At 48.3% G+C, this 23,013-nt stretch overlaps 1 protein-coding gene and 1 long non-coding RNA gene across 2 annotated transcripts in view; one reads left to right on the top strand and one right to left on the bottom strand.

Annotated features, from left to right (window-relative positions):
• The first annotated feature begins 232 nt into the window (after window positions 1-232).
• IRF2BPL (interferon regulatory factor 2 binding protein like) lies at window positions 233-4,281 on the top strand. Its single transcript, XM_072986465.2, has one exon. The coding sequence runs from the start codon at window positions 1,241-1,243 to the stop codon at window positions 3,473-3,475; it is 2,235 nt and encodes a 744-aa protein (XP_072842566.2). The 5' UTR covers window positions 233-1,240; the 3' UTR covers window positions 3,476-4,281.
• A 6,405-nt stretch (window positions 4,282-10,686) lies between these two features.
• Window positions 10,687-23,013, bottom strand: part of LOC110079095 (uncharacterized) — a 55,504-nt gene continuing 43,177 nt past the window's right edge. Inside the window, exon 5 of the long non-coding RNA XR_012082622.2 lies at window positions 10,687-22,297. This is a non-coding gene — a long non-coding RNA (uncharacterized LOC110079095). The remainder of the gene's footprint in view (window positions 22,298-23,013) is intronic.

The raw sequence follows: 23,013 nt of genomic DNA, 5'->3' as shown, positions 1-23,013 counted from the left end.
TCAGCTGTTGTACACACAAGGGAGGGGGGGAGGGAGGGAGGAGGGGAGAGGCGAGGGAGGAAATGGGCCGGGTGCCGAGCATGCGCAATTTCCGCGCAACAAGTGGGCTCCCCCGGCCTTAGACACAGAGGAAGTGGGGGGAGGGGAGAAGAAGAAGCCGAAGCTGGCCGGTCAGTCAGTCAGTCAGTGAGTGCTAGAAAGGGGAACCGCGCAGGCGGGGGGGGGGAAGGAGAAGGAGGAGCCGGAGGGAGAGGGGAAGAGAGAGCAGGGCGGAGAGGAGGGGGGGCGGGCGGCGGTGACGTGAGCGCTTCCACCCAGGTGGCCTGCGAGCTGGGGCGCGAGCGCGCGAGCGGCGGCGGCGGCGAATGGAGGGCCGCGCAAGGAGGAGGGGTCGCGCCGCACTCGGCGCCCTCCGCCGCAGCCTGCGCCGCCGTGCAGAGTGATCCTCCGGCTTTCCCCGATTCGAATTCCGAGCAGCGCTCGAGGATGTGAGTGGAGGGACCTGCCGCCGCCGCCGCCGCCGCCGCTCGCCATGCTGCTGTTCCTGCCGCCGCCGCCGCCAACCTGAGGCGCCGCCGCCGCCTGCCCCGCCAAAACAGCCGGACCGCCAAACGCCGGCTCCCTCCCGTCGTCGTCCTCTTCTCTCCCTCCCCCCCCCCCTGCACTCTCTTCCATCCTCCTCACAACACGACCAAGGGAAGCGGCCGAGCTCGCTCGGGGCAGCGGGAATACTGCAGGTATCGGACCTCCCTTCTTTTCCTCAGCCCCCCCCTCAACTCCCCGCTGAGCCTTCCTTCTCAGAGCCTTCGCTGCGATTCCGCCCCCCCTCCCTCCTGCCTCCAACACCGCGAAAGAGGAGGAGGAGCGGCAACAGGAACAGCCGCCGCTCAGAGATACCGAAGAAGCGCCGGGAAGCGGCAGAAGAAGCGGCTGGAGGAGGGGGAGCCGGGCCCCCTCCGCGCGACGCCCTTGCACTTGAGGAGGCCAGGAAACGCTCTCCGCCCCGCCGGGTAAAAGGAAGGAGAGCGGGCAGGAAAAGAAGGGGAGCAGGCAAGAGTTCTCACCTCCCCCCCTCCCGCTCCTCCTCCTCCTCCTCCTCCACCCTGTAACTCTGTCGCCTCCTCTTTGAGCAAGAGCGGGAAAGCCGAGGGTGACCCGAGGCGACGGAGGCGGCCGCGTCCCAAGGCAGCGCCCGCCGCCGCCACCGCCGCCGGAGCCCCGCGTCCCTCCGGCCGCAGCCATGTCGGCGGCGCAGGTGTCGTCCTCGCGGCGCCAGTCGTGCTACCTGTGCGACCTGCCCCGCATGCCCTGGGCCATGATTTGGGACTTCAGCGAGCCGGTCTGCCGGGGCTGCGTCAACTACGAGGGGGCCGACCGCATCGAGTTCGTCATCGAGACGGCCCGGCAGCTCAAGCGGGCTCACGGCTGCTTCCAGGACGGCCGCTCGCCGGGGCCCCCGCCGCCCGTGGGCGTCAAAGCCGTGGCGCTCTCGGCCAAGGAAGCGGCGGCGGCGGCGGCCGCCGCCGCGGCGGCCGCTGTGCAGCAGCAGCAGCAACTCAACCATGTGGACGCCGCCTCCTCGAAGGCACCGTCGGGCCTGGAGCGCTACGGACTGAGCGAACAGCGCAGCCGCTTCGAGTACCCGCCGCCGCCGCCTCCCCCGGGCAGCCTGAGCGGAAGCCATGCGGGCCGCCTGCCCAACGGCCTGGGGGGCCCCAACGGCTTCCCCAAAGCCCCCGACGATGGGCCGCCGGAGCTGAATCGCCAGAGCCCCAATTCCTCCTCCTCGTCGTCGTCCTCGTCCTCTTCCTCCAGGCGAGGGGCGCACGGCGGTCTGGTGAGCGGCCTCCCTCCCGGCAGCGCCGCGGCCCAGCTCAACGTGCCGCCTAACCTCTTGCCCCAAACGTTGCTCAACGGGCCCGCCGCCTCCGGGGTGTCTCTGCCGCCGCCGCGGGGACCCCCGACCTCCTCGTCGTCCTCGTCCTCCTCCTCTTCCTCCTCCTCGTCGTCTTCCTCGGGCGATCCGTGCGGGAAGCGGCCCGGCTCGGTGTCCAGCAGCGGCGACCAGGAGCGGGAGCTCAAGGAGAAGCAGCGCAACGCCGAGGCGCTGGCCGAGCTGAGCGAGAGCCTCCGCAACCGGGCCGACGAGTGGGCCAGCAAGCCCAAGTTGGTGCGCGAGACGCTGCTGACGCTGGCGGGCTGCACCCCTTACGAGGTGCGCTTCAAGAAGGACCACGCGCTCCTGGGCCGCGTCTTCGCCTTCGACGCCGTCTCCAAGCCCGGGCTGGACTACGAGCTGAAGCTCTTCATCGAGTACCCGAGCGGCTCCGGCACGGTCTTCTCGAGCGCCTCCGGGGTGGCCAAGCAGATGTACCAGGACTGCATGAAGGACTTTGGCCGCGGCCTCTCCTCGGGCTTCAAGTACCTCGAGTACGAGAAGAAGCACGGCTCGGGCGACTGGCGCCTCCTGGGCGACCTCCTCCCGGAGTCGGTGCGCTTCTTCAAGGAGATGGTGGGCGCCGACATGCTCCCGCAGCCGTACCTCGACGCCTCCTGCCCGCTGCTGCCCACCACCCTCGTCAGCCTCCCCAGGGTCCCCACCTCCTCCTCCTCTTCCTCCTCCGCGGGCGGCGGCGGCGGGGGTGGCGGGCCGGCCTCCAGCCGCGGGCCCGGGGGCGGCGGGGGTGGTGGTGGCGGCGGCGGCGGCGGCGGCGGAGGCCTCCGGAAGAGGAAGGCCTCCCCGGAGCCCTCGGACTCGGCGTCGGAAGGGAGCCTCAAGCTGAGCGACGAGCAGCAGCGGCAGCAGTGGATGGCCAGCCAGAGCGAGGCGCTCAAGCTCACCATGTCGGCGGGGGGCTTCGGCGGGGTGCCACCGCCTCCTCCGCCGCCGCCCCTGGGGCCCCACTCGAACCGGACCACCCCACCGGAGTCGGCCCCGCAGAACGGGCAGTCGCCCATGGCCGCCCTCATGTCGGTGGCTGACACCCTGGGCAATGCCCACTCGCCCAAGGACAGCAGCTCCGTGCACTCGACCACGTCGACGAGGCGCAACAGCAGCAGCCCCGTCTCGCCTGCCTCGGTGCCCGGCCAGCGCCGCCTGGCCTCCCGCAATGGGGACATGAACCTGCAAGTGGCCCCCCCGCCCCCCAGCGCCCACCCCGGCATGGACCAAGTGCACCCCCAAAACATTCCAGACTCGCCCATGGCCAATAGCGGACCCCTGTGCTGCACCATTTGCCACGAACGCTTGGAGGACACCCACTTTGTGCAGTGCCCTTCGGTGCCCAGCCACAAGTTCTGCTTCCCTTGTTCCCGGGAGAGCATCAAGGCTCAGGGGGCGACGGGCGAAGTCTATTGCCCCAGCGGCGAGAAATGCCCTTTAGTCGGTTCCAACGTGCCTTGGGCATTTATGCAAGGCGAGATTGCGACCATTTTAGCCGGGGATGTGAAAGTGAAAAAGGAGAGAGACCCTTAAACAAAACAACATAACACACAGCAAAATCCGACTCCCTTCAGCTGCCTGAAGATGTAGAATTGTGAATATTGGAAAACAAAACACACGGGACAGGACTGCAAAAAGTTTAGTCTTATGTATAGACCTTATTTTCGTCGTATGTTTCTATATTTTGAAACAAAGGTATGTACCCTTCTTCATTTGAAGGATAGAGCTGTTCTTTTTTTCGTTTTTGTTAAAACAGAATATATAATATTGTTTGCTTACCACATAATACCTGTTTCTCATTTCTTTGGCAGTGTGTTGGCTAGGTACATGGTTAAATAGCCCTTAGCGATTACCTGCTGCTGGTGTGTATTTTTGTAAATGTATGCACTTCTCTAAAAGGAAAAAAAAAGTTAAAAAAATACACAAAAAAACAATCCCCTTTTCTTTTCGCCAAGGCCAGTGTTGATGCCTAAAACAATTTGCTACAAAAATGGTGAGTTTACTTTTACAAGCCCAGAGTGTTAGTCTTTCACTTTTTGTTTCTGTTTTTTAATTTCTTTTTGTTCCTTTGCAAAATGGTGGGGTGATATAGGGATGTGTTTTTTGTTGCAACTTTGTAAAAAAAATGTTTCCGTTCCTTTCTACTGACCTGAACATTTTTAAACTTCATGTGTTTTTTGATTTTGCTTTATCGATGCACGAAGGCTTTTGAACACTAGAGCAAAATTGCTGTACATGGAAAATATGCTCTATTTGTCCTTTATACATTTCTGTAGTTAACAGAACACTGTAATGTGCCTTGGAGCTTAGTAAATTGTAATAAATTCAATTGATATTAATAGTTCCAGAGTATGTTTTTATTTGCCCAGTGTCTGGACAGCACTGTACCAAAGGCTACTGGTCCTTTTTGAACGCCTATCACTTCTGTTACAGATTTGTACCTTCTTCTAACTGTAACATTTGTACATGCAAAGCCATGGAAACACATGATTATGGTATCTAAATTATCCAGGAATTGGTGAAGTGCTTGCTTGCTTTTCACCTTTTTAATATTGCAGGAACATTTGCTGACTAAGCATTTTTCTATTCACTCTTCCTGCCTTTCATTTTCCCCTTACAGCTCCCTAGTTGCAACAATATCACTCTGTTAACACAGCAAACATTTTCATGTGCAGGAGTGGGTGGATGTAACAGGTTTAAATCCTAACATTTGTGCTCAGAAATATATCCCACTGGTTGCAACAACAAGCCTCCAAGTCAGTATGCTTTTGATTCCTGCTTAATAGTGCAGCCATGTGCACATTTACCTGGGAGAGAGCTACTACTACTGAATTCAGTAAGACTTTTGGAAAAATGTACACAGGGCTGAACATAGGTCAGTTCCAAGCTTTTTCATAGAAAAGTGCACGTGTCCAGTAACTAAAATTGTTACCTGGAAGTCAGCATAATGTCTAGGCAAATATACATGGTTGTAGGAGGAGGCATCTATTGGATCTTGGCACTGATAAGATAACACTGATCTAGTCACAGGAAGGATTGGTGACATGCTAAATGAATGTACCATGCGTTTTTAGCTATACATAACTTGACAGCTTGAAAATGGAGTGGGAGGGTGATTGGTTTAAAAGAGTGTTGATAAGCAATGCAGAAGCTGAACTATTGCCTCATTCCTTATTGGAGAGTGGTTATTAACTGCAGTCAATTAAAATGCATTCCTCCTGGCAATGGGCAAATGTAATTATTCGTTTTATTAAGTTTGTGAAAATGACATTTGCATTTTTATTGGGAGATGGTGGAATGCCTGCCTGTGAGGTGACCAGATCAACAGGCAGAGTAAACATACAGCTCTCTGACTGGCTGCACAATACAAACAAACTCAGACTGAACTTTGCCTTTTAAGTGAGACAAAACTAGAGAAAAGGTAGATAACAGTACTCACATTGTTGATGTATCAGTGCTTCCCCCTCCCCCCCAGCATGAATGAAGAGGTGGCCCCAGTGCATTGTGCCATAGGTTACCACCAGCCTGTAGTAGTTACATTTTGGGCCCATTGAAAAAAAAGATGTTGAGAGGCTTTTTAAAAAAAAAAGCCCTTTTGACCTTTGGATGTGGTTACTGGGAGAACTGCTACACTTTCTGCTTCCATTCTTGATAGTATGACAATAAAGCCAGTTCTGCAAATCAGTGCTTTGCTGGTTTCAGAATGGACACTGGGTTTTCAGAAACAGCTGCTCTGTCACTGTTTGCCTGTTTTGAGATTCATTTTTAATGCCGTTATATTTTATGTATTTGCAAATTTTGGCTAGTATCCTATAACTAGTGTCAAACTAGAGAGCAGACCATTGAATCAACAGCTGTATGGTAAGTCAACACTTCATTGATTACCACTGAGTAAATGGATTTACTCTAATTGGGACTCGCAATGTAATAGTAGCCTTTCCCCACTTTAAACAGAAGGGTTTTAAAATGTGTGTCAGTATATGGATGACTGATTTCTTTCACCAATATCTAACAGACACTTCAGACATTGTGCTAAACATGTTTATTAGAAAATAAACCCCCACTGAATGCATGTGACTGTGTAAACATGCATAAAATTAGACTGAATTAAAAGCAACAGCTCTGAACAGTAGTTCTACAAATACTGCAGTGAGTTATTGATCTGTCACTAGAAACACAGCAAGTGTCCTTCATCTCATGCATTATGTAATTAAACTGCAACCAAAATGAACAAGTTTCATGAGAAACTTTTGTAATTTACATTTTTCAAAGCAGTTTGACTTGCCTCTCTAATCTCCCCCTTCACCTTATTTCTGTTGACAAGACGACTGTCAAGAGACAGTGGGCATGTGTGAAAAACAAGCTTGCAGTGAATTGTAATATTGTAGTTAATTAAAGTTAACCATAGCTAGAGGGCATGTGTTGTATAGAGGTTTATTGTGGCCATGTGACCTTTCTTTTTTACTCTAACCCATTAAGCGGCTAGTCTGGGCACATGAGCCAGCTTTCTTTGATCCTGCTGCAGAGGCTTTTTAAAAGACATCTGCAACCGACAAGCCCTGATCTTTCTTTTGAGGGAGGAAGTATGGGGATGCAGATTACAGAGATTCCTTTATTCTACCACCCCCTGGAAAAATGGCAATCATTTTAAAATGAAACTTTCTAAGAATAATTTGTTTCTTACTATGTCCTAAAGCAAGCTTGGGGTTTTCCTTCGCTCCCAAAATAAGGTAGATAATAGGTATCAGGAAGTCATTTAAAAATGTGGCAGAAATTCCTTAGCAGAGCAGTTGCTGGGAAAGGTACACAGACAGCGCTCCGCAGTAAAGAGGGATGGGCTTCTCTCTTCTTTTTGGCTGGAGGTGTGGTCTTATTCCGGCTAGAGCAAAAACGGGAAACAAAGCCATGCCCTGCATGGAAACATGGCTGAAGGGCTGCTCAAAACCCATACCTGAAGTAAGTGTGTCCATTTTGAAGCGCCAGGTTCTTTTAACTTTAGAGCTTGCCCGCCATCAGAAGCCGTGGCTCCCCAAGCTTTATTCTCTTGGGAACAACCTGCTCGCTCCTTGGGCTGTTGGAGAGGCTCATCCCTGAAAGCAACGGCCTGCGCCCTAGGGCTTGCAATGCTCCTCTTCGGGGGTCATTCCCAGTCCCGGGCTTTCTCTTCCCTCCCCCTCCCCCCCATCTCTGCCTCCATTCATAACAAGGCTGCTTATATTGTGTGCATCGGGCAAGCCCCTCTCCGCGCCGGAGTGACACGTCCTGTTGTTGATTTGCATCAGGGAACTGGAGTGTCACTGTGATGCTGAGTCTGACAAAGTTGGTCTTGAAAGCAGCACAGCTTCCGGGCGTTCTTCTCCCTTGACAGCGCGCTACGTTCTATCAAACCTATGTATCTCCTGATACCAATTGAGGGCATCAGAGCAGAAGACCAGTGATGACCCCGGGATGTCTGTCCAGTAAAACCTCGGCTGCATTAATGCTGGATGGAAGAACACTGCCGTCACGATGGGCTGTGTGGGGAGGGACACTAACCCCCCCCTTCTCCAAACGTCTGGCCATGCGCGTGTATAATTCGGCTCTTAGATTATAAATCGTTAAGGACGCACCGGGAGAAAAGTGGCAGTTTGTTTGTTTCAGATGAAATCGGTTCCAGGCAGGAACTTTCCTCCTGGTGCGTCTTTCCAAAAAAGCAGGCGGATGACGCGCGTTCGTAACGAGGCGGCCTGGTTCAAGGCTAATCCGCCCGGATACCGTGGGTTACCCTCCACGCCACTCCCCGAGTCTGACGCGAGAACGTCACGGCGCAAGTTTGCCTCGCCGTCCTCTCTCGCTTCGCTCCCGTTTGGGGGCGAAGCTGAGCCGGCTGGATTGATCGAGGAGGGGGTGGGGAGGGCAAACCCTGTTAAGCTGGTGCAGGGAAACAGCGAAGGACCACGTGACAGCTTTCGACTTGGCAGATTAATTATAGCGACAGAAGCTTGCAGCCCTTTAAAAACGAACGCGTTTTATTTGGCATTAACGTTCTTGCGCAGCAGCCGACTTCTTCTGTCGCAGCAGCTGTGTATGATGAAAACGGGCTGCAACCAAATAATACCGGTGCCAAACAAAGATTGTTTTTTACCCCAGTGAAGGTAGTGAACAGAGTGACGGACTAGGGATCAGGAGTCCTGGTTTCGAATCCCCGCTGAGCGATGGAAACTCCCCGGGTGGGTGGGTTAAGTATTTCACACTGAAAATCTTATTGGGGTCGCTTTAAATAGGTTCCAGTTTCACAGAAATGTAGCACAAGGTGCCAGAAGACTTTTTTTTTCTTTCTTTTTTTTGCTGCAAGGGACTTAGCGTGGCATGTTCCCGCTCCTCCCCCTCCTGATTTACTGTACTGCCAGCTTTTGTGTACTACTTCAAATGCACGGAGTACTAAGGCCGAGAAGTTCGGGGGAAATGTGATTGTGAGATACGTAGATACGTAGGCAGAGTGCCCTCGGCTAGGGAGTGAGATATTGACCTGTATCAGAAGTTCCTGAATATTCTACGTCGATCAGCGAAAGAAGGGGAGGGGGGAAAAGACAAAAATGCAGATAGGAGGGAGGGTGCATGGCTAGGTTCTCCGAGGGCATTTCATCAGTCAGGATAAACTGCTTTCCGGTGAAGGGCGGGAAATAGTTACGTTCTTGCACAAGGCGCGTCTCTCCAGCACCCAGCGGTTCCAGTGCGCATGTCACGGGTGGGGGGCGTTCTGCTCGCCGCTGCTCTGCATGCCCACTGCGACGGGGGCGGGAGGGAGGAGGAACGGACATCTCGTCAGGAAAGTTTCCCCCAAAAAACTTCGAACAACCGCTTGGCGCCTCCTTAGCCCCACCCCAGGGCTCGAACCTCAGGTGGATGTTTGCATCGTTCCCCCCTCCTCCATCTTGGGAACAAGCGGGTGCTGGAAAATAAAAGTGTAAAAGAAAAGTTCTTTTGTGTTCTGGATGGGGTTTCTTTAATTAATAAGCTCTCCTCTCCCCACTCACCCCTCCTCCCTTCAACCGAATGACGCTGGCCAGCGACGCTCAGCTGTTCACAATCTTCTCGCCTCGCCTCTCCCCTTCCGCGCTCGGCACAGGACGAACAGCAGAGCTGCCGAGGTTGGCTTCTTTTCAAGCCAAAGGAAGAAGGCGAGGCGGCGGCGGCGGGGGAGGAGGAGGAGTAGGAGTTTTTTGGCTTTGTTTTAACTTTGCTCTCAAAAAAGAAAGAAAAGAGGGGGGGGGGGAAAATCCTCTGCCTTTCTGGAAAGCCCCGCTCCGGTTTGTGATTTGGCAGCGGGTTCCTCTCCTGCTGCTTTGCAGAGTCAAACCTTGGGAGAGGCGACCCCGAAACACCGCACGGGCGCCCTGCGGACTTTTCCAGATCGAATTAACTCCGCTCGACTGGGCCTCGGACTAGACAGTCGCATGACGCGCCCCCCCCCCGCTTCCCCGGGAGAGCTCGGAATAGGGCGCGTGATGCGCCTGCGCGGCTTCAAGGAGCCGAGAAGGGTTCGCCGCTGGCACCCTCGTTTCTCCGCAGTTTGTAGGGGGTGGGGTGGCGGAGGCGGACTCAGCCATGTCTCCAAGTCCCGCGGTGGGTCTAGCCTAGTCAGTGGAATTGCTTGCGGGCGGGGTAATAAAAAAAAGGGGGGAAGAGAAAACTCGTAAGGCGGACTAGGAGAGAGGTCGAACTCCCCTCGCCATTAGCGCGGTGCTCTCAGAGTGTCTCCACGAGGAAACTCTGATGATCCCTGTGTGAAGTTTCTTTTTCTTTTTCCGTGGGGAGGGAGCTGAAGGGAAGGGCTTTAAACCAAGCGGGCGTCCTCGCGTGAGAAAAGGGGGTGACTCCACGTGACTACAGCGTGCTCGGAGACGAGGCACGAGACTAGAGGTTCACCTCGGCTTCAACTTGTCTCGCCCTCTCCGCCCGCAGGGCACGACGGGCCCGGGCGCTAACGCGACCGCTACGCTAATGCCGAGGCACGGACGCACCCGCGCTGGCCCAGGGAGGGGGGCGGGGGGAGGGAGCGGTCTGTCGACGGGGCTGCCGCAGTGCAGCATGGGAGAGCCTGCCTGTCTCTGGCCTGCGTGTGGCAGCTGGCCAGGGAGAAGGAAGGGCGGGAGTCGCGTGTTGTGGGGGTGCCAAGACTCCGCGAGTTTAGCCCGGAGGAGCGCCCGTGCGAGGAAGTGTGTGCCAGGGAGAAGAAGGTGTGCGCGCCCATCCGTGCAAAGCCGCCTCCCAGCGGGCCCCATCTCAGTGGAGCTCACCTTTGCCTAGCTATATTAATCACCAGTCCCAAGGTCTAGAAATTGGGGTCCTATCATGAAAGGAACAGAAAATCCTTGTTTTGCCTGACGGTTTCTTAGCTGTTTATGGGTACTCTGCCGCTGTATCATTTGCTATATGCTGGTTTGCAGAGCCCATGTGTAGGGTAGAAATAATAATAACCTTTGAATTGCAGAGCTGGAAGGGAACCTATGGATCATCCAGCTCAGCTCCTGTCAGGGAGGCAGAGTGGGGAACTGAGCTCCCAAGAGACCTGTGCCACTGAGTTGTCCAACAATTTTGCTAGATGCAACACTGGACAGCCACCCCTAGCATGTTTAATAGTCGCATATGGGTAGTCTGTGGTGAGTAGGGTCAATAGAAAACAGTATGTTGCAGCTACAGGATGACAGGGGAGCCGAGTATGAATGACATTTGCAGTAAATATCCAAATCCCTATCTCATCTAGCTTACTTCTGCATTTACCTGTTAAAGCCCATTGTCACAGACTACGTTTGTATATGAATGGAATGTTTCATCTATTCAGTGGTTCCCAACCTTGTTTAATCCAGGTGTTCTTAGACTGGAACTTCCAAAATCCATGGCCAGCCCAGCTAGTGGCAAAGGCTTCTCGGAACTGCAATCCGAGAACACCTGGGTTACCCATTTTTGGGAACCACTGATCAATATGACTGAACACACCATTTGACAAGCTGTTGTTGATTTATGAGACCCCCTCCGGGTGTTATAACACACAATGTGACCACTGACTGTACTGTCAGAAGGAGGAAGATGGGACTGGAGGCCCAAAACACCATAAGGGCTAAAGGATGGAGAAGGCCATTGTAAGGCAAGTATCTCTTACTGCCAGTGTTGTAATTAAGCCATTTTGGTGCCTGAGACCTCATTGCCCTCTTGGTTAAGCATGGGTCATGTGAGATTGGCATACACAGGGAGAGGATGGAGGAACTAAAAGGAATGAGTAGGCAGTGGCTATAGTGGTTCCGCAATATGCCTGCCAGTTTTCTGTTTCCTTCTGCTTGGGCTGGAGGGTGTATGTGTGCCAATAGCAAATACCAACACATAGTTTCACATTTTTCTTCAGCATTTTTGCTCTCTCCAGATTTCAGCACCATGAGTCAGAGTCCGACTCATCCTGGCCTGGTTGCAGCCCTGCTTACTGCCAAGATATGTAGGGCAAATATGCGGCACAAATCTCACTGTGTTCAACAGAGCTTGGTCCCAGGTAAAGGTGCATGCAGCTTTTGTAGCATAATCTCTATGATCCAGACATATTTTTAATGTTTAGGAGCTGCACTTTAAAGCTTTAGCTGTCTGAAAGATTACATCAATAGTACAATTCTCAGGTGCTGAATTTAGGAGGGGAGGGGGACAGCTAGTTATTTCAGGCTTGCTCCTACTCATCTTTACTGTATTTCTTCCCCCCCCCCCCCCGAGAATGCACACAATGTAGAAAAGTATGGGGGTTTTGTGAAGCTATGTAGTGCTCTTACTGGAAAACTAGAGACAGGAAAATTACTTTTTAAAAGCAATGCAATGGGTTTGCAGCCCCTCCTGAAGTAACTTGTCATTATTCATGTTATAGATTTTAAAAAGTAAGCCATTATGTTATTTGTTGTGCTACTTGTTGTGTTTTTGTTATTTTCATTCATTTTGTAGAGACAAACTCTAAAAGAAGGAAAGAAAAGAGAAAGGAAATGTCCTAAAATGTGAAATAATGCACTCCAAATGCTCAGTTTTTAGCCTTTAAAGAATGGCACAAAATAATAACTGAAACGTTCCTTTTTACATAAGAAAAATAATAAAACCAATTGTATTGGTATTTAGAAAAGGAACAATTTTTTATCCATCTGACCCCCAAAACTGATATATTGCTTGCAACATTATTTGTAACATGTGAATTCCATGCTGTACTGAAAACATGACCTCTAGTTGAGTACCAGTTCCTATATTTCTATGGGACACCCTTTTTACAACTACTGTAGTTTCCAAGTACCCTGTTTCCCTGAAAATAAGATCTACCTGGAAAATAAGCCCTAGTATGATTTTTCAGGATGCTCCTAATATAAGCCCTACCCCCAAAATAAGCCCCAGTTAAGTGAAACCCTGCCCTCCAGCATTGTGCCACATTGTGCAGCAACCAGAAGATGACATGATTGTAAAATAAAGTATCCCCTGAAAATATGCCCTAATGTGTTTTTGGAGAAAAAATTATAAGACCCTGTCTTATTTTTGGGGAAACACGGTACCATATCTGTTAGGACCCTTAAGAGGTAAGGATAAGCAGTGTGCTTCAGATGATGAACTCTTAAAATTCAAAGATATATGCCTCATTCAAATCAATAGAATGTGATTTTCTAAGATAATCATTTAGGATTGCAGCCCAAATTACTAAACACAGTGAAGATAATGGGTTGTACATTATGGGCACCTAGCATGTTGCAAAATTTCAAGAAAGGCACAACTGAAGGCTGTAGCCTTCCCAGGCTGTGTACTTTCTCTAAGAGTATACTGCCTAGGAGTTAGCAATTAAAATTTTGCATATATATCTAAATATGTCCAAACTTTCCTATACTGTATCTGGGTCAGGATAGGTTAGCTTGTGAAGAGAAAAAAGTGAATAAAAATGGCTAAGATTGTCATGCTCTTCCCTGGTTTTTAACATATTTTGCATTGCATGCTACAGAGCCAGCTTTACTTATCATTTCAGACTGTCTTCTAGAGACATAGCATTTTTCATGGTTTATTCAGTGCTGATAAAATGCTGTCTGCTACACATGTAAGAAAACCACAGTTGCTTCTTTGAATAATCTAACAATGCGTGTCCTAAGAGTTTGATGACTAATGTCTTTTCTCTTAATGGCATTTGATTGACTGATTGATGAGATTTATATACTGCCTTTCTTCTGGAATCAGGACGCAAGACAGCTTACAGAACAGCCAAAAAACAGTACAAATGTAAAATACAGAAAAATTATAAACATAAAAATAGGATTAAATTCATTATAATATTAAAATTAACATTAAAATACTTAAAAATATTTAATTAAAATTAAGGCAAGAGAACCAGCACATTATATGCAATCTTGAGATGCTTAATAGTTGCATTTTTTTTTAAAAAAAGCAAATTGCACACATTTTCCAGGTTAGAGCTTGTAACCACTCTATAGTGAAAGTCTCTGTCATCTGGAAAGACATTGCCTTATGCCTCCTATATTGTGACTGAAGTTGTTAATTTACCATTTTGTCCGGACATGTCCAGGCAGCAGGTGTAGAAATGCAGCTGGTTTCCATTGCAACTCAGTCTCCATGTGTCGTTAGTAGTGAGGTATTTAGGTCTTCATTTCTTTAATTAAGAAAATATCATTTTCATAGAAGTACAAGCTCTTTAGGGCAATTACGGAGGACAAATATTCTCTGAGTTGGGAATCGGTGGCCTTGCTTTGGCATGGCTCCGTTCCTTCTTGGAGGACCGTCCCCAGAGAGTGCAGCTTGGCAAGATGACTTCCATTCCATGGATCCTCAATTATGGGGTTCCGCAGGGGTTGATCGTCTTGCCGATGCTATTTAATATCTATATGAGGCCACTGGGTGAGGTCATCCGGAGTTGTGGGGGCCCGTGTCATCAGCACGCTGATGACACCCAGCTCCACTTGTCCTTTTTTCCAACCTCAGTGGATGCTGTTCCGACCCTTGAATGCTGCTTGGGGACCATTATGGAGCGGAGGAGGGCAAATGGACTGAGGTTGAATCCGGACAAGGCAGAAATCTTATGCGTGGGTGGCCCAGGCATCAGTGGGTTGAGAAGCTCCCTCTCCTTTGAGGGAGTGAGTTTTCCCACAAAGCGTGAGGTTCGCAGCTTGGACCTGGATCTCATCTGCTTGGACCTGGATCTCACCATGGGAACCCAAGTGGCATCTGTGGTCCAGGCAGCCCATTTCCATCTTTGGAGGATTGCCCAGCTGCATCCCTAACTAGATGTGGGGGCACTCACAATGCTGATTCATGCCCTCGTAATCTCAGGAATAGACTCCTGCAGTGCTCTTTACATGGGGCTACCCTTGAGGCTGATGTGGAGACTTCAGCTGGTCCAGAATACAGTGCCTAGATTAATAACTGGAGTGAAGAAATTCCAGCACATCTCCCCCACTTTGGCCACCCTTAATTGGCTACTGGTTCATTTCTGCATCAACTTCAAGATTAAGACCTCAATGGTTTAGGACTTTGGTACCTATCAGAATGCCTGCTCCCAGCCAGATCTGTCCATAATACCTGTTCTTCACAGGCAGGGCGGTTGAGGGCCTTGACCCTGAAGGAGGCCAGGAGGGAAAGAACAAGAAACCGGACCTTCTCAATGGTCACCCCCCCCACCTATGGAACAACCTTCCCATTGAGATCCACCTGGCACCCTTGCTGGATGGGTTCAAACAAGCATTAAAGCCTTGGCTCTTCCACCAGGCTTTCCCGAAGCATTAAGATCTCAGCCTCCCTTTTGCCCTCCTTTTTGTCATCCTCTCCATCACCCTTTTTACCACCCTTATTGCCATCTGTTTTAATTTACCCTATCTGTCTATGTATTTATTTATTTATTTTTATTGTGTTTTTATATTGTTGCTCATACTGTTGTTAGCCACCCAGAGTTGCCTGGTTGCCAGGTGGTGCGGGGTACCAATCCAATCCAATCCCTCCCTCCCTCCCTCCATCCATCCATCCATCCATCAATCAGGCACCCATTTTAAATAGAAACTCCTGTTTAATGCCTAGTTTTCATAACAGCATCTCTTGGGGGCCAACTTGCATAATGTTTCTCCTGAACTTGTCTCTGATTGTGAAATGCAGATGCCTTTGATTTCATCACAGGGTTGGGACTGGAGTCTTAATGAGGTACAAAATGCATAGAGTTATTAAATGCTACAGGCCTTACAACTGTTTTGAAAGTTGTTAGAGGCAGGACAAATAAGATATGTCAAGTTTTAAGATAGCTATCATTATAAGCAAGCAAGTAAGTAAATATTTGAACTGCAGAGCTGGAAGGGGACCTAGGGATCATCATGTCTAGTCCCTGTCCAGGAGGCACAGTGGGGAATCAAAGTCCCAACCTCTGGTTCCACAGTTAGATACCTAAACCACTAATTTATCTAGCAGTTCTTTTTATTATAAGGTAGACCTTTTCCAGGGACGTGGTGGCGCTGCGGGCTAAACCGCAGAAGCCTGTGCTGTAGGGTCAGAAGACCAAGCAGTCGTAAGATCGAATCCACGCAACGGAGTGAGCTCCTGTCGCTTGTCCCAGCTCCCGCCAACCTAGCGGTTCGAAAGCATGCAAATGCAAGTAGATAAATAGGGACCACTTCGGTGGGAACAGCGTTCTGTGTCTAAGTTGCACTGGCCATGTGACCATGGAAGATTGTCTTCGGACAAACGCTGGCTCTATGGCTTGGAAACGAGGATGAGCACCGCCCCCTAGAGTCGAACACGACTGGACAAAAAATTGTCAAGGGGAACCTTTACCTTTACCTTTAGACCTTTTCCAGTTCGAGGAGATGGTCTGTCTCTAGCCAAGTTACTCAGGCCAGCCTCACCCCCAATAAATGGTGTCTGGGTATAATGGGACTTGTAGTCTAACATCTTTGGTAGGCATCAGGTTGGGAGATGTCATCTTAGAGTGAGGTAGACAACTGGTGATTCTCCATATTGCTTGACTGCAGCAGCCAGCATCCTTCATCATTAGATGTGTTGCCTAGGGCCAATGGGAGCTGCAGGGCAAGGCCACTTGGAGGGCCACAAATTCCGCACCCCATCCTAAGGAGTAGACAGCTTCCTATGTGAAGGCATTGGCAGTCCCACCTCTCTCCACACACCCAGTAAGTAAGGAGGGCCTAGGTATAGGGAACTTCTAAGAAATCCTCTGCTTTTGTACTGAGTGGGCACATGGTGTCTTAAGTGATAGGAGAAAGGTCCTTGTGTTCTTTACCTTCTCAGGATTTACTTGTATCAGGGATGGTTCCTCTTGGGGGCAGCATTCCATCAGTGGACATGGCCAGAGCCAAAGTGCCTGGAGGAAGAGTGGTTCGGATTCTAAAAGATAACCATCCTGGTCTGTGGTAGCTAAAGCAACAAACAATCCTGTTGCACCTTTAAGATTAACATGTTTATTATAACAGGAGCTGTTCTAGACTGCAGCTGCTTCCCCATCTGCATGGAATATGACCTAGAGATTCATGTATCTAGTCATTGCCCCTATTCACTCTGCTCTTATTCCCAACATCCCATCTCCAACCATGTGCAATGTTTGCATACCTGCACCTCTAGATTGTATTTCATGCAAGGGGAGCATCGCCCGTGAGAGCCCATGCTATAGCCGATCTGTGCACTTAATTGGTAGACAACAGATATGAGAGAGGAATTTGAACCCAGGCATTTTCCTTCCCTAAAATTTTTGAGACTCCTTCCCCCAATTATTTTCCCCAAAATGTAGAGAACACTTCCAGAGGCAGGATAGTCTGGGAAGTCGTGTGAGGGTTCACATTAAAGGCTACACTTTTTCCACTAGTGTCATAGATTAGCAGGCTCATACTTTCAGATTTGTTTATATATTCAGGGGAGGCACTAATGCAAAAGTGAACTCAAAGAGGGAGAAGAAGCCCAAATAAAATCAGAGGAACATGATTAAAATCTCTCATTCCTGGATAAGGGGTGTAACAGTGTTATCATGTCCAGTAAACAGAGGTCTGTGTCTAGAACTCCCTCTTTGGTCCATTGTAGAAGAAGACTATTGTCTCAGAATAATCTGAGAACCTGTGAGTGCATAGACAAATGTTGGTGTCAAATGTGTTGGGTTTTTTTACTTTCACACTTATACTCATGAGCCCCTTCTGTTTCTTTTTTAAAAACATTTTTGAAATCTGCACTGACTTGCACCTGTCTTTCTTTGAAGAACTAAATGAAACATCTGGATGTAGGAAGGGAGGACTGCTCTCATGAATGATTAAAAAAGCAACAAGATAATTCTTTGGGGACTCATGTCAAGAGGATGGGGAGATCCACAGGCTGGAGTAACATGAACATGTGCTAGAGGCAAAGACAGTAAATCTAAAAGAGGGGGGGAGAAGTAAAGTAGGCATACTACAAAAACATACAGGAGCTGGAACTCTGGCCTTTGAACATTGGCTGTTGATTGACAGAGGACTCCATTTGCAAGTGCTGGTTTAGCATCTTAGTAACATTCAAGGTAAGCCACCCCCCTTTTGCATTCAGCCTTTGATGCTGGAAATGTAAATTGCCCCCCTAACTACTACTGTTGTAGTTCATGTTCCTATCTATACTTGTCCGTCAGAGGAACCTGATCTAATTTTTGAGATTTCAGAATGACTTAAGATAAGATTAGAGGGTAAATATAGAGAGGAAGAAATTAATTTCTTTCAAGAAGAGGCAAACATTTTAGTACTATCAAGATACTGTTGGCTGGTACTTTAATCCAATGCTTGGAAAAGTTCCTTCTTTTTTATATACTATAACTCTGACAATCCCCAGTTAGCATGGCTGCTTTACTATGTTTAAAAAAGAAACTTCATCAGACATTTCCAAACTCTGCTTAAATCCACTGAGTGAATTGCCAGCTTTCAATTCACTTCCAGCCTTTGGTGATTGGCAAATTCAGTTACCAGCTCAGGGGAGGGGGCAATGTGTAAAAAAACTGCCCAGAAATTTAAAATTTTTTAAAAAAACTGCCCAGAAAGTACTTTAAGTGCTGTGGGGTGGTATATAAGCAGAACACCTTGAATGAAGAAACAAAATATTGGTACTGTAGATGAGTAGGCAGTCACTGTAGCAAATGGAAACTCATAATAAGAAATGCATGTTGTTGGGTAAGTTGCTATCTCAAATACAAGCATATCATACTGGGCAGAGGAAGCTGTAAGAATTCCTCAGGTCTACCTTCTTTTGAGAGCTAGGGATACTCATCTCATCTGGTACCAGAATACTTAAGACAGATGTCCAATGGTAGTGACTAGAGTTACCAACTGGCTCATAAAAAGAAACCATGGCCTTTAGAAGATGTTTGATATGCTGATATCCACAGATGAAGTTATTTATATCAAGGAGGTAAACATTCTCATTCACTTGTTGATGCAGATCAAAGTGCCATTAAGGGAGTAGTGACAGGTTCCAGCTCAAAAATTAGTAAGCTTAGTCAGCAGAAAGGATTCAAGTCTTTTTTACAAGTGATTCTGTGAATGCTTTTATGTCTTCCTGTATCTTTATACTGAATAAAAGAGCCATAATCATTGGACAATGCTGGGCCTCCTGTTCAGTTTCTTATATATGTGCATGCCTGTACATTATCTCTCATTTGCTCACGTGCTTGGACACACTCTTTCCTATCCCCTCTTAGCCGTCCTTGCTTTTGTCCCTCCTTGGTTCCCATCTCCCTACAATGCCTCCACCACAAAGAAAATAGGTCATAGCAGATCAAAATGAAGAATTCATTTGATCCTTCTTCCTCTTCTCTTTCTGTGCAGGCTCTCCTCCCCCCCCCCCCTTCATGCCGGTCACACTGAAAATTACATGTTCCTTACAAGCAAAAAAGTAACTTTGTTGCATCCCTGTTGAATGCTGAAGTGCTGTAAAGAGATAATCACCACCGAGCTATATCAAATCTTTTGTCTTTGCTGGAGGGAAGGTGGAGTACCACAAGACATGAAAGATGCAAACATCGTCACATTGTATAAGAACAAAGGAGACAGAGTTGACTGCAATAACTACCATGGCGTCTCTCTTCTCAGCATTGTAGGGAAGCTACTTGCCCGTGTTGTGCTGAAGAGACTCCAGGTGTTTGCAGACAGAGTCTATCCAGAATCACAGTGTGGATTTCGAGCTAATAGATCCACCACTGACATGGTATTCTCCCTCAGACAGTTGCAGGAGAAATGCAGGGAACAACGGCAGCCACTCTTTGTGGCCTTCACAGATCTCACAAAGGCCTTTGATTTGGTTAGCAGGGATGGCCTTTTTAAAATCCTTCCCAAGATTGGATGTCCACCTCGACTCCTTAACATAATCAGTCCTTTCATGAGGAAATAAAGGGCACTGTAGTTTTTGATGGCTCAACATCAGATCCCTTTGACATCCGAAGTGGAGTGAAACAGGGCTGTGTCCTCACGGCAACACTGTTTGGGATCTTTTTTGCTGTCATGCTGAAGCACGCCTTTGGAACTGCACCAGAAGGTGTCTATCTCCAGACTAGATCAGAAAGCTCTTTAATCTCTCTAGATTGAGAGTGAAAACCAAAGTCCAACTGAAATGCATGCGGGACTTCCTCTTTGCTGGTGATGCAGCCATTGTTGCCCACTCTGCAGAAGACCTCCAACAACTCCTGAATCATTTTAGCACGGCCTGCCAAGACTTTGGACTAACAATCAGCCTGAAGAAAACACAAGTCATGGGCCAGGGCGTGGACTCACCACCCTCTATTACCATCTCCACACAAGAATTGGAGTTTGTCCATGAATTTGTGTACCTTGGCTCAACGATCTATGAAACTCTCTCCCTAGATGTCGAGCTGGATAAACGCATTGGCAAAGCAGCTACCATGTTATCTAGACTCACAAAGAGAGTGTGGCTTAAGAAGAAGCTGACAGCATTGTGACGGAATGCCCATGTCACTCCTGTCAATCATAGCTGAAGCTCAAGTGCAGGAGCCTATGAGAGGACAGGAGGGGTGGAGTCAGTTAGGTAGTTAGAGGCACGGGGAGAGACTTAGGGAGAGAAAAGTGGTAGAGAGAATTGAGAGTGTGGAGGAGAGAAATAGAATAGCCAAAACAGATAGACAACTAGAGAGAACTGATATTGTTAATAAAATGGTTAAAGTGAATAAATCAATTAAAAAATGAAGAATTGAATGTGTAACCAAAGATAAGAAGTTTTGTATTGTAGTGAGTCCTGGACCCTCTGTGCATGGCAGGAGAGGAAGCTGAATGCGTTCCATATGCGTTGTCTCTGACGTATTTTTGGTATCATCTGGCAGGACAAAGTTCCTAAGGTACTCCTAGAATGAGCTTGAATTTTTAGCATGTACACATTAATAAAATAGCGATGTCTACGTTGGCTTGGGCATGTTGTGAGAATTGCTGATGTTCGGATTCCAAAAGATCTCTTATATGGAGAATTAGTGCAGGGAAATCACCCCAGAGGGAGACCACAGCTGCAATACAAGGATATCTGCAAGTGGGATCTGAAAGCCTTAGGATAGGACCTCAACGGATGGGAAACCTTGACATCTGAGCGTTCAGCCTGAAGGCAGGCAGTGCAGGATGGCCTCTCCCAATTTGAAGAGACCCTTGTCCAGCAGGCCGAGGCAAAGAGGCAGACCCGAAATCAGCAAAACCAGGGAGCTGGACAGGGGACAGATTGTATTTGTCTTCAGTGTGGAAGGTACTGTCACTCTCAAATTGGCCTTCTTAGCCATACTAGATGCTGTTCCACGTCCTCCATACAGAGCACATTATCATAGTCGCCTAGAGTGATCTTTTAGGCCAGATGAGCGGGGTAGAAATAAACAAACAAACAAACAAACAAACAAACAAACAAACAAATAAATAAATAAATAAATAAATAAATAAATAAATAAATAAATAAATAGTCTCTTGAGACTGAAGGATGCCTAATCATGCAGCTTATGACTGCAGAATATAACTCCTTCCAAAAGTAACGTTAAAAACAAGTTATCCTCTAGCTGTGCTCTAGAGAGGAGAAGAACCCTCCTCTGAAGAGATCTCACACTTGAGCTTGGTCCAGTTTCTGAAGAGTCTTCTCTTGTAGATGGGCACTTCATCCGATAGCCTCTACCTTGACCTGCTCTTCTGGGCCAGGAAGGGGTACTTCCTCATCTCCTGAACCTGGAACCAAGCATCCAGCCTTCTATGATTCTATCCCTTAGTGTCTGCTTTCTGGGCTCTTTGGTTGTTTGATTCAGTGCTTTCAGCTATGTTCTTGCTGGAGGAATTTTTCAGCTAGTGTGTGACACTCTGTTCCCAAGATCATCCACTAAAGAGATGGAAATGAAAGGATGCAGAGCTAGGGGTCATATTAAGGCAGGTATGTGCAGGCAGTTTTGAAGATAGATCACTCAGAATCCTATTGGGAACTTACTGCTGTACGTGTAATGGGGTATAAACTGCAGTGGCAAATTGCTACTAATTAGGAAGTTGCTGCTCACATTTCAGGTCACAATGAGTTCTATGATTTGGTCTGTGACCGGGATTGTGAATGGCAGCTTGTTAATTAGCAGCAATTTGCCCCTGCAGTTGATGCAATTGCACATATGTTGGTGTACATTCCCAATAAGATTCTGGCTACTATACTGTATTTTATTCCCTGCCATAGAAACAACAGGGCACTGCTGGCATTAAGCAAAGCAAAGCAGCAACTGCAGGCAGCAGATTTTGAGTTTCGCAAACTGGCAACAATTGCTATTTAATTGGTTTTTATTGTGACTGCTAAGAATATGGAGAAGTGCATGTGGGATTTTCTGCCTGATATACCAAAATAACTTCACATGGTGACATATGCTGCTCCAGTTCAAGCTGTGAAATATTGGGGCCTGCCCTTCACAGACACCTTTACTTGCTGAATTCTTCAGCTCAGATATTTCTTGAAGACGAGGTATACCTTCCTCACTTGCCCTTTGATGATCTCACAGCAATGCAGACTTTCAGACTCCATGATCAGCTGAGGAGCCTGTTATTATGTAAAAAAATCTAGGGACATGAATGAATCAGTTATAAGTAGTACCTGCTTGCAGGATGACTAAACAGTGGATGATACAAATAGAGTAGGCCAGGATCACTAAGAGCAGCTTCTCACATGCTTAACTGTGCTGGGAAAACTTGCTGAAGTATGATGCCAAAGTGACAAATATTTTATAGTGAGGCTTCCACGTGATCGTTGGTTGGGTTCAGATGGCCACCCTGAAGTCATGCATTTCCCATGATTCATCAGAGTTGCTCTGTTCTGCTTCATGCTGCTACTTCCCCACTCCTCTTTCTCCCTGTTTGAAATCTGAAATATGAACCAGACACGATGCAGGAAATACACAAACAGTATGTTCTGCTTTTCCCCCCATAAAATTGCCAAGCTTAGAATTTTGTATTTATTTGGATTATAGCTCCCAGAATCCAGCAGCCAACATCAGTTCAAGCTGATGTGGGTGTTGGATATTGGGCTGAGAATCAAAACCAGGGAGCCAAGAGAGAGCTTATTTTACACCTCTAGCCCAGTTCTTCTTTGTGGCCTCTGTGAATGCACACATTTGGGTTGTTCTGCACCTGCGCAGGACCTCTCGGAAGATTCTAGAGCTTAAAGGCATGTGATTAGTGGGACGTTCTGCTGTGGAGCACATGCTTCACCCGCCAAAAGTTCTCTCAGTTCCTTTTAGCCGCCGCTTAGGTTAGACCTATTTTGGAGAGAGCTAGAGAGATTGAGGGTTTGTTGCGATCAGTATTTTGATTCTTCTGTTATTTCAATCACCTTTTTGTTGGACGTTTCACTTCTAAATTGATTTGTTCTACCTTCAATTCGATTCAGTTTTTTCCTCTTTCCCCCATTTTTGCCTATTTCCCCTCCCTTTCCCCCCATCTTCCCTACAATTTCCCCTTGTCTTTTATGGTCCCCCCAGGACTTTCAAGCGGTGCGTATTTTGTAATAACAAGGTCCTGCTCACTGACGGCCATGACCGTTGCCTTTTTTGTCTTGGGGAACAGCACCAAACACACACT

Source organism: Pogona vitticeps, chromosome 1 (genome assembly GCF_051106095.1).
Source record: "Pogona vitticeps strain Pit_001003342236 chromosome 1, PviZW2.1, whole genome shotgun sequence".
In the NCBI taxonomy this organism is placed as follows: Eukaryota; Metazoa; Chordata; class Lepidosauria; order Squamata; family Agamidae; genus Pogona; species Pogona vitticeps.
Note: the sequence above shows the minus strand (reverse complement) of the source record. Positions and strands in the feature narration are given on the sequence as shown.